This window comes from Meles meles, chromosome 17 (genome assembly GCF_922984935.1).
Source record: "Meles meles chromosome 17, mMelMel3.1 paternal haplotype, whole genome shotgun sequence".
In the NCBI taxonomy this organism is placed as follows: domain Eukaryota; kingdom Metazoa; phylum Chordata; class Mammalia; order Carnivora; family Mustelidae; genus Meles; species Meles meles.
The window spans coordinates 67,097,175-67,113,145 of NC_060082.1; the positions used below are offsets into that span (position 1 = coordinate 67,097,175).

At 35.8% G+C, this 15,971-nt stretch overlaps 1 protein-coding gene across 2 annotated transcripts in view; it reads left to right on the top strand.

Annotated features, from left to right (window-relative positions):
• The window catches only part of KIFAP3 (kinesin associated protein 3), a 173,574-nt gene that overhangs the window by 62,254 nt on the left and 95,349 nt on the right, over positions 1 to 15,971 (top strand). For both annotated transcript variants that reach the window (XM_045983200.1, XM_045983199.1), the window contains exons 9-10: positions 4,953 to 5,131; positions 14,726 to 14,888. In XM_045983200.1, coding sequence (XP_045839156.1) covers positions 4,953 to 5,131; positions 14,726 to 14,888 — 342 coding nt within the window. The remainder of the gene's footprint in view (positions 1 to 4,952; positions 5,132 to 14,725; positions 14,889 to 15,971) is intronic.

The window sequence follows — 15,971 nt, forward strand, 5'->3', positions numbered from 1 at the left end:
AACATGCTCTGAGAAGAGCAAATAATCTCCCCATTTTGTGTCCCAAGGGTTCTTCACATTGCTGTTTCCACACTGCCTGCCCCCGGAGTGTTTGCTTCTCTCCAGGAGTAGTGTAGTGGCCTCAGGACTCAACCAAGCCCATTGACCTTTAAAACCCCAGGCTTTAAGCTCCACTGTGGAAGAACTCAGGAAATTCAGTTCCTCTTGTTTTTCAAGCCAGTGGCGTTGGGGAAGCATTCTCTGTGTGTGTTCCCGAGTTTGTTTTCTCTCTCTTTCACCCTTCTCCCCAACCATGGCTCCCTCCCCTCTGAAGCACCCACGGTCTGTTTCTCCCAAGGCATGTTTCTACACTTTCTACCTTCTCAGCGTGGCCTCTCCTCTCCCTTTGATTGCGGAGTCTGTTTTCTCAGTTTTCATGTTGATTTCTGGGGTATTTAGGATTATTTGATGGTTATCTAGTTAGATGAGAGAAGCCTAGGGTCCTTCGACTCCACTGCCATCTTCCTCACTCTCCAAGAAAATACTTTTTATGAACTGAAATTTTTATTTAGTGAGACTTTGATGGTGTAAGATATGGTTCCAAATGTTGTATGCGCAATTGAATGTGCATTCTGGTACTGTTCTGTGTAATGTTCTATAAATATCACTGAGAAGTTAGTTGCTAATGTGTTCAAGTCTTTACATCTTGTGTTTTCTCTACTTGTTCTATTAGTCAGTCAAAGAGTAATATTAAAATATTTGACTGAATTTATGAATTTGACTATTTTTCCTGCAGCTATGTCTGGTTTTGCTCCATGAATTTTCAAGTTTTACTCTTAAGGATGGAAAGATATAGGATTGTCATGTCCTCTTGATTAGTTTGTCCTTCTTGTCATTATGAAATGATCTTCATTATCTCTGGTAATATTCTTTTGTCTGAAATTACTTTTCCTTATATTAATATAGACACTCCAGCTTTGTTGTGACTAGTGTTAGCATGTTTTATATTTGTCCATCCTTGTACTTTTAATCTATTTCTTTATATTGTTTTTAATATACAACACATAGTTAAATCTTGCTTTTATTTATTTTTCCCCCTCTTTTTCCTCCTTGTCTGCATTCTTATGGATAAGGGTTTTCTTGTTTGTTTGTGTTTAGTCTGTTTTATCTCCATTATTGGCTTCGTGATGACTCTTTTGTTCCATCAGTTGCTTTAAGATTTATATTATACATCTTAAATTAATCATAAGTTGTCTGCCTCCAAGTATACATATTTAACTTATCATATGTTAGGTCTGCTTCAGGTAACATTGTACCACGTCATCTGTGGTATAAGAACCATTACTCCCATTTCTTCCCTTCTCAACTTTCTGTTTTTATAATTAACATTAGTTATACATATGTATATATATATACACATATATATACTTACATAAATCCTACAATATAATTTACATTTTTTAAAAATTTTATTTATTTTTTCAGTGTTCCAAGATTCATTGTTTATGCACCACACCCAGTGCTCCATGCAATACATGCCCTCCTTAATACCCACCACCAGGCTCACCTAACTCCCTACTCTCCTCCCCTCCAAAATGATCAGTGTGTTTCTCAGAGTCCACAGTCTCTCATGCTTTGTCTCCCTCTCCAATTTCCCCCAATTCACTTTTCCTTTCCTTCTCCTAATGTCCTCTGTGTTATTCCTTATGCTCCACAAGTAAATGAAACCATATGATAATTGACTGTCTCTGCTTGGCTTATTTCACTAAGCGTAATTTATTCTAATCCCATCCATGCTGATACAAAAGTTGGGTATTCATCCTTTCTGATGGAGGCATAATACTCCATTGTATGTATGGATCATATCTTCTTTATCCATTCGTCTGTTGAAGGGCATCTTGGCTCTTTCCACAGTTAGCGACTATGGCCATTGCTGCTATGAACATTGGGGTATGGCCCTTCTTTTCACTACATCTGTATCTTTGGGATAAATACCCAATAGTGCAATTAATTGCAGGGCCATAGGGTAGCTCTGTTTTTAATTTCTTAAGGAATCTCCACACTGTTTTCCAAAGTGGCTGTACCAACTTTCATTCCCACCTACAGTGTAAGAGGGTTCCACTTTCTCCACATCCTCTCCAACACTTACTGTTTAGGTAATTAATGTCTCATTAATTTTGGCCATTCTAACTGGTGTAAGGTGGTATACAAAGAAGTATTTTTATTTTAAAGATATTAAATTATTAAAAAAATAAAGTTACTATTTCCACTGATATTTTTTTTTTCTTTTCAGCATAACAGTAATCATTGTTTTTGCACCACACCCACTGATATATTTTGAGTAGCTTCATATTTCTGTCTGGTGTTTTTCTTTGTGCCTGAAAGATTTTCTTTAATAATTCTTATAGGACAGATTTAATGATGATGAATTATTTTATCTTTTGTGTGTTTGAAAAAGACATTTTTTTTTCATTTTGAAATGTTTTCACTGGTTTAGAATTTAAAGGTGACTTTTCTTTCTATATACCAAAGATGTTTTTCCATTCTTGACCTGTTTGCGTTGTTTTTACTGACAAGTCTTCTGTCATCCTTCCTTTTTTTCTTTTTTTGTCTGTATAAAATTTCTTTTTTCTCTGGCTGTTTTCAGATTATCTCTTTATCATTTGTTTTGACAAGTTTGATTATGATATGGCTTGCTTTAGTTTTCTTCATGTTTCTTCTTAGGTTCGTTGTACTTACTAGGACTATGGGTTTATAATATTTGTCATATTGGAAAATTATTGTTTATTATTTCTTCAGGGACTTTAATTACAGGTATATTAGGCCACTTTAAATTATTCTACAGTTCACTGATAATCTTTACATTTTTGGTCTTTTTTTTCCATTTGTTTAATTTTGGAAAGTTTCTATGACCGTGTCTTCAATTTCACTAATCTTTTCTTCTCCAATCTCTAAACTGCTGTCAATCCTATATAGTATAATCCCATCTCACTCATTATAGTTTCCATTGCTAGAAGTTAATTTGAATCTTTTTTATATCTTCCTTGTCTCTACCTAAGTTTCAGAACATCTGGAAAAGAGTTATGTCTGTTTTAATGTTTCTTCAGATTCCTAACTAGTTAGTGTTCTGCTCAATATACAGTTAAGAATTTGAATTTGGAAACGGAACAAAATAAGAGAATTAGAAGAAAAAGTACATGGTACACACACAGGGCTGGAAATAATGCTTGTGAAGTACATCAAAGATAGCACATCCCACACTATTTACAGGGGACACCTTCTGTCTGTGGAAAAACAGCACAGAAAATGGCGTCAGAACAATCCTGCAGCATGGAAGATGGAACCAGAATGATCCTGCCAAAACTTCCTAATGAGAACAGCCCAGTCAGTTGATCTTAAGGTTGAGCACAGCTGCCACAGAACCCCAGCCAGGGCTTCCTGCGCTGCTCCAGAGATGCTGTGCAATGCTTCTGTGCAGCTAACATAGAAGGTTAAAAACGTCCAAGGCCTGGAACAGTTTGTGTCTTAGGAACATTCAGCTTTAAAACGTTTTAATAATGCCTTGCATGGAAAATCAGCATGTGTAATAGTGTAAATATGTGAGCTTTGGATTCTGATGGGCTTGAATTTTAATTTAACTCCATCACTTTTTTGCTATCTAGGTAGGGCAAGTTATTTACCTTCTCTGAATCTGAGGTTGCTCATCTATAAAATTTATAATATTTTCCCATTAAAATTTTCTTAAAGATAAAATGGTGTACTGTTTATATATCAATTAGTACAGCTCGCTTCGGCAGCACATATATCAATTAGTACAGTGCCTGACTATATTAGTATGTTTATATATCAATTAGTACAGTAGCCCTAATTAGTATGAATTACCTTTACAGCTCAAATATTTGTTAAGTAAATTAAGTATTTACAACTATTGCATATATTTCTTATTTTCATAAAGGTATAGATATGGTTTATAAGAATACATGAAATGCTAAAATAATGAGTAAACCAAAGCCATAGGTTTGTGTTGATCATAATAGCCTACAGATTCTGACAGAAGCTTTTCAGGTCTTTACTCTGAAACTTCCTGTCAGTCAAGGCAAATGGAAAACATTATATGTTACAAATTCTCACTGTCAAAAGGGAAGAATCATACGGGTTTCTTACAAGAATAGAAGCATTTTTATTATAGGTATCTAAAAGAAATTTTGCTTAGAGTTAGTAGAGAGTGCCTTAACTTTGTCTAGTATAATATTGCGTTACTGAATTCCATATGGCGTTTTCTGTTGTAACTATCAGAAAATCAGTTGGAATATGTAAAATAGATTTTAGTATCCTCATACCTAGTTCTAGCTATACTATACATTTTGGATTATAGTTCCTTTGTTGTTGTTAGTTAACATACAGTGTTAGTTTTAGGAGTGCAATATAGTGATTTAACAATCCCATACAATACCTGGTGCTCATCTCTGCAAGTGCACTCCTTAATCCCCATCACCCATTTAACCTATCACCCACCTACCTGCCCTCTGGTCACCGTTAGTTTGGTCTTAGATTCTTTTTAACATAGCAGCTCCTAGTTATTGAAGTTTTACCCTGTTTTCTACGTGTATAAAATTATTTTCCCCTGTCTGCCTGTTTTATTATTTATTAACATATACTTTTAATGCCATTTGCTTACTATTAAGCTCTAAACTCTAAGAGGTTAAGAATCATTATCTTAATTTGGTTTGTGTCCTTCTCAGCATCATAAGAAAATTATATATATATATAGTTTTATTTTATATAACATATATATATCAATTTCTCAGTAATAACAAATGTTTCCTAATGAGACAATTAATAATAAATTAAAACTTTCAAAATAATGTTATCTTCTTAGAACTGCATCTATTACTGTGCTGAGTAGAAATGATTTATTAAATTGTTGATTCAATATGCCAGTCATTTAACTCTCATCCATTTTACTCTTCCAGTTGCTCTTTATTTGCTTCTGAATCTTGCTGAAGACACACGTACAGAACTGAAGATGAGGAACAAGAACATAGTTCACATGCTGGTGAAGGCTCTTGATCGGGACAATTTTGAGCTGCTTATTCTAGTTGTGTCATTCTTGAAGAAACTCAGCATTTTTATGGAGAATAAAAATGATATGGTAACTTACATTTAAATAGTCCATGTTCACCATTTTCAGGTTAGGATGTTTTGATAAAAGTAAACACATTATCCCCCTACCGAGATAATTCTGAATGAAAATTTTACAAAAGCAGTAACTCACTTAAATGGCTTCATTAGGAACTGTATTCCTTATTAGTTCGTATTCCACTTAATTGAAACTACCTGCATAAAATTTTTTTCCTAATGTATTACATAGGATGAATCTTTCCATATTAAAAATAATATTTAAAAAGTAATTTAAATTTAAGCTACTGCTTCAGAATCATTTGGCTTATTATTTTCCCTTATATTTTCTTCTACATTTCTGGTATTAGTGTGTGGAATTACAGTCTAGACCAATCTCTCCTCTTTGACCTACCATTCCAGTTGGTAGCCACAGCCTATTGATTCTCCTTCTTAGTGTCTCATCAATTTATACCTTCTTTCTAGTCTCAGTGCAGTTGTATTAGTTCATGCCCTCTTTCTTTATACCCTCTTAATTTTCTTGTTTGAATTATTATAGTAGGTTCCTGTTTGCCATTTTATATTGTGTTGATACAATGGTTTTTAAGAAATACAAGTTAATTATATAGTATTTATCCTTCTGAAAAATACAATTCAGAAATAATGTAAAGATGGAATAAGTTATCTGCTTTTTTTGACATTAAGATCTGATGTAACTGTTACACTAAATAGTTCATATATTAATCATAACTTGATTTCAGATATTTAAGTTGTTTATAATTACGGCTATCATAAATAACACCAGAGTGAACACATTTGTATATGCATCATTGTCTATATTTCTTTTTTTAAGATTTTATTTATTTATTTATTCATTTGAGAGAATGAAAGAGAGAGTGTGTATACATCAGCAGAGGGAGGGGCAAAAGGAGAGGGAGAAGCAGACACCCCCCACCCCAATTGAACAGGCAGCCTATCCCAGGACCCTAAGATCATCATGACCTGAACATAAGGCAGACACTTAACCCACAGAGACACCCAGCCACCCCTCGTTGTCTATATTTCTGATTTATTCCTTAGATTCCTAGAAATAGAACTGTTAGATCATTGACCTTTACATTTTAGAAGTATATTCTAATACAGATCATTATATGACTGTGTATTACTGGTATAAGTGGATTCTCCTTCAGAGAGTCTAAACATAGAGTATTTCTGCCTGCTCTTTTTTCTTCTTTTGAAGTTAAATGAACTAGGAAGTACCTTATGCTCATTGTATGACACAGCATGCTTTTTGAAAATCTGAGACTCATTTATCAGATCTAATAAGTGCCTTGAATTCTGATACTTGAAATAAATGATATTTTATTTTAACCACAGGTATTTAGTTTCTGTCATTTTCATTACTAGTATATAATTTCACGATATTCCTGATATTGTTTTAAGATTGAATTTATTTAGAATAATAACATTTTTTGTTTTCATTTATCTTAAGAATATGATGAGATGGTGATACACACACACACACACACACACACACACACACACACACTGTTGAGTAGAGTGTAGCTAAATAATTACTTCCCTTTGCTATAAGTTGAAGTGTGTTTTCTTCCCTTTACATGTTTATATTAAGTTCACTTTAGTAGGTTTGCAAAATTCAGATTGATTTGCCATCAGCATGTGTCTACTATGTTTTGATTGAATTTGTATTTAGGAAATAAAATTGTTCATTCTATCAGAAATGATCTCAAAATTATTATTAAAAATCATTTTCTGGTAAGACCTTAGGTTTGAAAGATACCATATAAATTGTCTCATCAAATCTAACTTTTTATTGAGAAGGAAAAATAGAGGTTCAGGAAAGGTCATTCATCCAAGGTCATAAAAATGATGTAATTAGCCAGATTTTTACTATAAATGGTATGCATTTCATCTTTTACTGGGGAGGAAATGCATTTTATTTAAAGGCATTGTATAGAATCTTCAGAGCTTGGGGCACCTGGGTAACTCAGTGGGTTAAGCCTCTGCCTTCGGCTTAGGTCATAGTCTCGGGGTCCTGGGATCAAGCCCCACATCAGACTCTCTGGTCAGCGGGAAGCCTGCTTCTCCCTCTCTCTGCCCACCTCTCTGTCTACTTGTGATCTCTCTCTCTCTGTGTCAAATAAATAAATAAAATCTTTAAAAAAAAAAAAAAAGAATCTTCAGAGCTTGACTAGACCTTACATACATATCTAGATTTAGCTAATTTTGCAGATGAAGTAGGAGAAAGTCAGACATTAATTTGCTCAAAGAAACGTCTGCAGGTATTTGGCTTCCTATTCTTTCTCTGCTTCCAGAGGAGGGAAAAAAATGTCTTTATGGTAAGCTCACACACACATTTTTAGCAAGATTAGTAGTAAGCAACTTTTAAATGTTGGCTTCCAAAAACACTGAAAAAGAATTATTTAAAGGCTGAAATAAATTTGCTAATAGATTGTTGATAAACTTTACAGAAAATATTGAATAAAAGTACTAATTAACTACAAATTCCATTTTATAGACAGAATTGAAAGGGCATTGCATGTTGAGACAATTACTAAATTTATTTTTTGGGATTGAGCTTTTATCAATCAGAAACAGATGATTAGAAGGCTATGTCTAGTGTTTAACCATCTGATTGGACTACAGGATACATATTTCACATTCCATCTACTGCAATGGAAATACAAATTTATTTTTAAAAAACTCTCCAGTTACTTTATTATTAAGTTTGCTATAACAACCAGTGTGTACTGTTGCTATTTTAAAAGAAAAATAATAACTTGATTTAATTAGTAACAGATGAGTCCTGTGGCAGTTTTATTTAAAAGGGGTGGAGAGAAGGAATGGTTGCTATATTTGTGAGGTTGTGTTATTTGTCCGAATAAAGTGTTCATTTTACTGTTGATGTGAACTGACACTGACCTTGTGTTTTAGAGTTAAATATATATATATATTTTTAAAGATTTTATTTATTTATTTGACAGAGAGAGATCACAAGTAGGCAGAGAGGCAGGCAGAGAGCGAGGAAGAAGCAGGGTCCCCACTGAGCAGAGAGCCCGATGCGGGCTTCGATCCCAGGACCATGAGATCTTGACATGAACCAAAGGCAGAGGCTTAACCCACTGAGCCACCCAGGCGCCCCTAGAGTTATTATATTTTAAGGGAAATTTAGTTCACTTAATGATTCAAAGTCAATTAATGATTTAAATTGTGTTTGCATATTTACTAAATAAATACAGTATAACAAAAAAAATAAGTCCTATTAGAATATGATTTTAAGGGGAACAAGAGAAAGGATACATATTCCTTAGATTGCTTGTTTTCCCTGCATCAAGCAGGGAGTCTGCTTCTCCCTCTGACCCTCCACTTCTGCTCTCTCTCTGTCTCTTACAAATAAATAAAATCTTTAAAAAAAAAAAAACAATCCAAAGGACCAAAGTGATTATTTCTCATTTCATTACTGATATTGGTAATTTGTTTCTTCTCTCCCCCCCCCCCGTCTTTTTCTTTTTTTGGTAGGTCATTATTGATTTTTTGGAATATATTTTCACTGTATTCAGAATTCTAAGTTGACATACTTTATAAATATTACTCCATAATTTTCTTTTACAGTTTTTCACAAGAAGTGTAATTTAATTCTTATATTTGTCTTCTGTATATAATGAGGCTTATTTTCTCCCTGCCTCCAAGATTTCATCTTTGCTTTTCAGCAGTTTGAACATATGTCTCTCTAGGCATAAGTGTGTGTTTGTGTGTGTCGTATTCTACTTGGGGTTCTTTGAACTTATATCCATGGTTTGATTCTTTCATTATTTTTGGAAAATCCTTAGCCATTATCTCTTCAAGTATTGCTTCTGTGCCATTCTGCCCCTCTTCTACTGGATTTTGGTTATGCATGTTAATCCATTTGATATTGTCTCATGGCTCTTAGATACCATATTACTGTTTATTCTTTTCATCTTTTCCCTCTCTCTCTCTCTCCCTCTCTCTCTCTCTCTCTCTCTTTTGGTTCAATTTGGAAAATTTCTATTGACCTACTTCTAGGCTTACTTATTCTGTCACTATCTATATCGGGTCTGCTAATGAGCCCATGAAGGTTTTCTTTATCTCTGTATTGTGTGTGTTTGTGTTTGTATGTATTTAACATTTCCTTTATTATTATGTTGTTAGTCACCATACAGTACACCATTAGTTTTTGATATAGTGTTCCAAGATTCATTGTTTACATGTAACACCCAGTGCTCCATGCAATCCGTGCCCTCCTTAATACCCATCACCGGGCTCACCCATCCCCCCCCCCCCCCAAAATCCTCAGTTTGTTTCTCGGAGTCCACAGTCTCTCATGGTTCTTCTTCCACTCCGATCCCCCCCCCCCTTCACTTTTCCCTTCCTTCTAATGTCCTCCATGTTATTCCTTATATATTTAACATTTCCATTTAATTTTAGTATCTTTCTCTTTGCAAATTCTCTGTTCATTTATGTTATCCATTTTTTCCAGTAGAGCCTTAAACATATTAATCATTTTAAATTATTACTAAATAATTCCTTGATGTTGTTTTAAATCCTCTGATTCTTATACAGGTCATATCTAAGTCTGTTGTGTTAACTGCCTGCAGTGGGGTGTTTTCTTGCTCTTTGTGTATCATAATGTCTGATTGAAAGCTAGATACCACATTAGCTGAGTCGAGATTGAGATAAATACTACTTATGTCTGGAAATGGGCAGATCTTATTTTCTAGGCCTTTTATGTGGGAGGTTAAGTCATTCTTTTTTTTTTTTTTTCTTTTTTGAGGTTAAGTCATTCTTGTTGGGAGTTGAGCCGTATTTGGTTACCCTCCCTGCGTTATGAGCTCACCCTCATGTACATGACTTTGTCTTTCCAGTGCAGAGGGTTTTTCTCAGTGTTCATGTTCCACCCTCCACTTAAGACTTTCCCAATATGTCTGTGCTTCAGAGAGGATTTCTCACTTCATGTTAACCCTTTCCCAACAATGTACTGCTATTCCTTGTTACTCAGCTTTTGCTATTCTGGTACCAAGGTCAGTTGTTGTTCTAATTTAGCTTTAGGTCAGTCTTACCCTGGTCTTGTGTCCATAGTTCTAGTTACCAGCAGTGGGGCTTCCTAAGTCATCTGTCAGCACCACTTCTCTGGAGTTTTCTTCTGTTTCTTTCCCCCAGCTGCAGGGAGGCTTCACCTGTGTTTTGGATGTGGCAGCATTTAAGCTTCTTTTAAGTCTTCTGTTTTTTAGGGGAAATAGGAGAAAAAGATCTGGACAGGGTTTTATGCCTTTTCCCCAGGGGCAGCTGTTCCCCTCCCCGAGACCCACTCTACTGAGGGGGAAGTTTTCTTCCATATCCTGTCCTATCCCCAGTATTTCTTGTGACCTTGGAAAAGACCTTGCCAAGTGCTTGAAAACTCTCTGAGCATCAGCAGCTTCCCGGTTCTGTAGTCAGGTTGCTTCACACTTGACCGTTAACAGTTTGTTTAAAAATTTTCACGCAGTCGTCTTTCCCAGTTCTGTGGCAACTGGTTTCTCCAGGTCTCTGCTCTATGTAAACCAGTGCTCATGACCCTTATCTCCTTGAGGGTGCCTATTTTCCTTATATATCAGGCCAGCTGGTTTCCTGGCAACCTTAGCTCTCTGGTAGTTATTTTTTAAGTTATGATTTTATATGTGGAATTTTCTTGCAGTTAGGTTGGGACCCACATCCTGTCCAGATTTTTACATCCTAAGAGTAGCTTTGAGGTTCTGCCTACTTTTCTTTTTCTTTTTCAGAAAAAAGAAAAAGTATTTTTTAATTCATTTTTATATCTCCCACCCTGTCCAGCACAATGCTAGACACATAGTTCTGCCTTCTTTTTAATCACTAATGCCTCTACTTGACTACTTCCATAGCATGTTAATTTATCTCACTATTTCTGTTCTGGCCTCCTTCCAATACATTCTCCACTTTGTAGTCAGAAGGATAATTTTTAAAGAGTTCATTGAATGCTTAATTTTCCAGGTCACCTTTGCACATGCTGGGTTTTTTTTTTCCATCTAGACCACTCTTTCCTCTACCTTTTCAATTAACATAAGATACCTTCTGTTCATCCAGGAGATTTTTTTCCTCAGAGAAGCCTTCTTTGATAACTCTTCACGCTGAGAGTATATCAGATCCACTCATATTTTTTAATGGTACAGTTCTTCCTTTATAATTAAGTAACTGTAGAATTATTTCTTTACTATATTTCACTCCTTTTGGAATATAAGCTCCATGAAGGCAGGAATCCTTTCTTCCTTGTTCACCAATATGTACCAAGGGCTTCAGGTAAAAAAAAAATATTTGTTAAATGAATAAATAGAGCTAGAAAAGATGTTATTCATAGTAAACAGTGAAGCTAGTGATAGAATTAGAGTTTTGTATAAATTTGATAAATTTTTGTCCTTGGCCCTGTGGAAATTTTAGGAAGTTAACAAATGAATGGTCGCCCCCGTGTATTTAGGAGAATAAACTAGGAGAAAGGGAGAACCAAAATTAGAGAGTCTTTGGAGATGGATTTGTGCTTTTTAATGAAGAACTCTGGATATGATTACAGTCTGACTGAGGAGATAGAGGTTTGAAGGAAGAATTGTTGTTCTTTGTCAATTCAGTCTTTAAAAAAAAAAAAATCAATGTTCATTCCTTAGCATAGAATGAGAGGAAAAAGGAACATTGAGGACTCAATTAGTAATGTGATTTTTATGAGGTCAGTGAAAGATTGCAAGTAAGATATGGCAAGGGTGGGGACGCCTGGGTGTCACATTCAGTTAAGTACCCAACTCTTGGTTTCAGCTCAGGTCTTAATCTCAGGGTCGTGAGATTGAACCCTGGTCAGGCTCTGCACTCAGCATGGAGTCTGCTTGAGAGTCTATCTCTCTTTCCCTCTGCCCCCTCCTGGTTGTGCATGCACTCTCTCTCTCTCTAAAATATGTAAAAAAAAAAAAAAAATCTTAAAAAGATAGGACAAGGGTGGTATAAATAAATGCTTTAGACCTCCAATGCAAGAAAAGGTAGAGCAAGATTATAAGTCTTTTGGTAATGATCAAAGAAACATATATAGCTGTTAAGAATTTCTCTCCTTTTTAGCCATTGCTTTGTAACAAAGATGTGAGGTATTTTTATTTTTATTTTTATTTTTATTTTTTTTAAAGATTTTATTTATTTATTTAACAGAGAGACATAGCGAGTGAGAGAGAACACAAGCAGGCAAGTCGGGGAGGGAGAAGCAGGCTTCCTGCTGAGCCCGATATGGGGCTTGATCCCAGGACCCTGGGATCATAACCTGAGCTGAAGGCAGGTGCTTACTGACTGAGCCACCCAGGTGCCCCGTGAGGTATTTTTATAACCAATTCATTCGGACTGCTACCTTAAGAAATATGAATACAGACTTAGATTACCAAATAAGTTCTGTCCTCTGTGTTTTCACTCTAAAGCAAGTTCTGTTGAAATAGTTTTATAATCATCTAGAGTAGGGGGTCAACAAATTTTTCCTGTAAATGGCCAGAACTCCTATCTTCTACTAGCATGTTAGCAGCTATAGGCTATAAACAGATCAATAGGACTGTTCTCCAATGAAACTTTATTTATGGAAACTGAAATTTGAATTTCAGTTTTTCCTGTGTCATGACATATTATTCATTTGATTTATTTTTCAGCCATTTAAAAGTGTAAAAGTCAAAATCATTTTTAGCTCTTAGGTTGAGTGAAAATAGATGGTGGGCCAGATCAGACCCACTAGGCATAGTTTGTTGATTCCTGTCATAGAATTTAAATTGTTACTTATAGACCAGCTTCTCTCCTGAGTTCTGTAAGATGTTCAAATATCCATTGAATATCAGGTGAGGTTAAATATGACAGAAATAATTTTTTGTCCTGTTTATCTGACACCTGCTTTTCAGTTTATAGACCTTAGTTAATGAACTAATATCCACCATATTGACGAGCAAAGAAGGGCTTGGGACAGCTCTCCTTAGACAGACCTTCTCCCAAGGCTCGCTCTTGGCTGGCATCTGGGAACATGGATTTTAGGAGTGTTCCCACTATTCCCTAATGGATAAGGGTAATTTATTATGACTGAACAGTTTACACAAGCAATGTAGTTATTGCCAAACACCTACTGGCTTGCTAGATGTAGAATTTTAGTTTGTGCTGGCAGAGGATTCCTATGTGACCAGCCCCTAATAAAAACCGTGGGTGCTGAGTCTCAGTCTCAGCTCAGTGCTGAAGCACATCCACGATTCTAGGAGGCTTACACCTCTGGACTTTGCCTCCATGTGCCTTTTCCCTTTTCTGATTTTGTTTCGCATCCTTTCAGCATAATCGCAGCTATGAAGATGACTATATGCTGAGTCCTAGCAAATTACCAAACCCAGGGTAGTCTTGGGGACCCCCGGCACATTGACCAAGCCAGAAACCTGAAAGTCATCTTCAGTGCTTTCTCTTCATTTCTCACTCAGATGCTCTGGCCTTATCTCCTTAACACCTCTCGGATTAGTTCCTCTTCAGCCTCTCTGTCCTTTCTCTGATTCAGACCGTAATTACATAGACCTGTCTAATGCAAGATATTCTTTTTTTTTTTTTTAAGATTTTATTTATCTATGTGACAGAGATCACAAGAGGCAGAGAGGCAGGCAGAGAGAGGAGGAAGCAGGCTCCCTGCTGAGCAGAGAGCCCATTGTGGGGCTCCATCCCAGGATGCTGGGATCATGACCTACCCAGGTGCCCCTGCAAGATATTCTTAAGTACTTACTTTAGATCTCTGCCTGTTTCAGTCTGTCCGTATACAGTGCCCCCTTATTAACTTGTGTCCTGTTCTTCTCATGCATATATTTATGTATGTCCGTATGTATTGATACATTTATCTTTATGCTACCAGTTTGACCACATCAACCTCTGGACTTAAAATCATTCAGGTGTTCTTCAAAGAGCGTTAAAAGCTTTTTGTGATTTGTCCAGTATCTGTTTAATACACTCCTGTCACTCCCCGACTTACACTTTATACTACGTCCGTACCAAAGACTTGCAGTGCCCCAGTACTTTTAGGTCTAAGTGCCTATGCACTGGCTTTTTCTTTGATTGTCCTTGCCTTTTTGAACCAGGGATCAAGTTATTACACATTTAAAAAAAACTTTTTCCTCATTTGAAATCTTTTCTGTACTCCTAAGTAGCTTAGTAGTTTCTTCCATGTTGCTTCCAGAGGACTTTGTGCATTCCATTTTTATTACATTTATTATTATTCTCTTTCTCTGCTCTTTGTACATTGTGGAACCTCATTTGAGTTAGCACAGGGCCTGGCCCTTAGTAGGTGGCATTCAGTAATGTGTTTTCAAGAACCCAATGTAATATTTCTTCCAGTTGACACTGTTAAGTTGAGGAAGGAAGGGATGATGTGGAAAAATGTATTTTTCTTCTCAAAAGTTTGATTTTAGAAAAGTTTGTAGATTGAAATGAGAGTAAATAGATTAACACATAATTATAAAATAGGTACAGATGAGGGTAGAAAAATAATGAAAAAATTATTATCTGCAATCTTTTTGTCTTATTGTACAGCAGAACCTCACCGCATTTGTATTATATTACATAGGTGGAAATGGATATCGTTGAAAAACTGGTAAAAATGATACCTTGTGAACATGAAGATCTGCTGAATATCACCCTCCGGCTTTTACTGAACTTATCCTTTGACACAGGACTGAGGAACAAGATGGTACAAGTTGGACTGCTTCCCAAGCTCACTGCACTCCTAGGTATGCCTTTTAAAAATCAATGATAGTGTTGCTTCGAATCTCCAGTACCGCTGGAAAACTGAGCTCTGTGTTGAAGTCTACTGAGCAGAGATCATTCTGTGAGTGTTCTTTGATTGCGAACTTAGTACTAAAAGTAAGCTGAATGAATGGAAAGTGACATGTGGTAGGATTTCTGGTGCCATAGAATGAAATGGAATAGAAACTTTTTTCACTCTGGTTTCATTTACCCATGTGAAAGTGAAATCAAACTGATAATATAAAAGTAGTACCAAGGAAGCAAGAAGGAAAAATTATTTTCTCTTCAACAATTTTTTTAAAAAGTGGGTATCATTTAAGTTCTTATATTCTACCATACTTTGAACACACATATTGCCACAGCCTTTTTGTTATTAAGTACAAAAGGGCAATTTTTTGTAGCCCGACTTAGAAAATATTGTACTGGCTGATTCAGTTAATAATACATTTTCTTTTAGCTGTTTGCGAGATATTTATATAGTAAGGATGGATTCAAGAATTAACTCTTGTGCTCATCCTTAATGCTTCTTGCAAGAGTAGAAAAGTCCTTTATGATCTCTTCATTGTCTTTATAGGCACCCGCTACCCCCCAGCATATACTTTATACTATGTTTATACTGAACATATATTACACTGTAAACAGTTCCCTAAACAAGTTCTTTTATGCCTATTGCCTGTCCACCTGCTTTTTTGCTCTACGTGGAATGCCATTGTTTTTTTTAATCAGAAAACAAGTTCTTACACATCTTTTTAAGACTCTGTTCCTTTGTTTCAGTATTGAAGTTTCATTCTTTTTTTTTTTTTGTAGCTTTTTCCATGTTTTCAAATTTTTTTAACGGTTCCCAATATAATAATGCAATAGTAGAAAATGATTTAACATTAAGTTTAATCTTGCTATGCCTGGGTGGCTCAGTCATTTAAGCGCCTGCCTTTGGCTCAGGTCACCATCTCTGGGTCCTGGGATTGCGCCCCTGCCTTGTCTTCCTACTCAGCGGGAAGTCTGCTTGTCCCTCTCCCTCTTCCTACCCCTCTCCACTTGTGCCCTCTCTCTCTCTCTCAAATAAATAA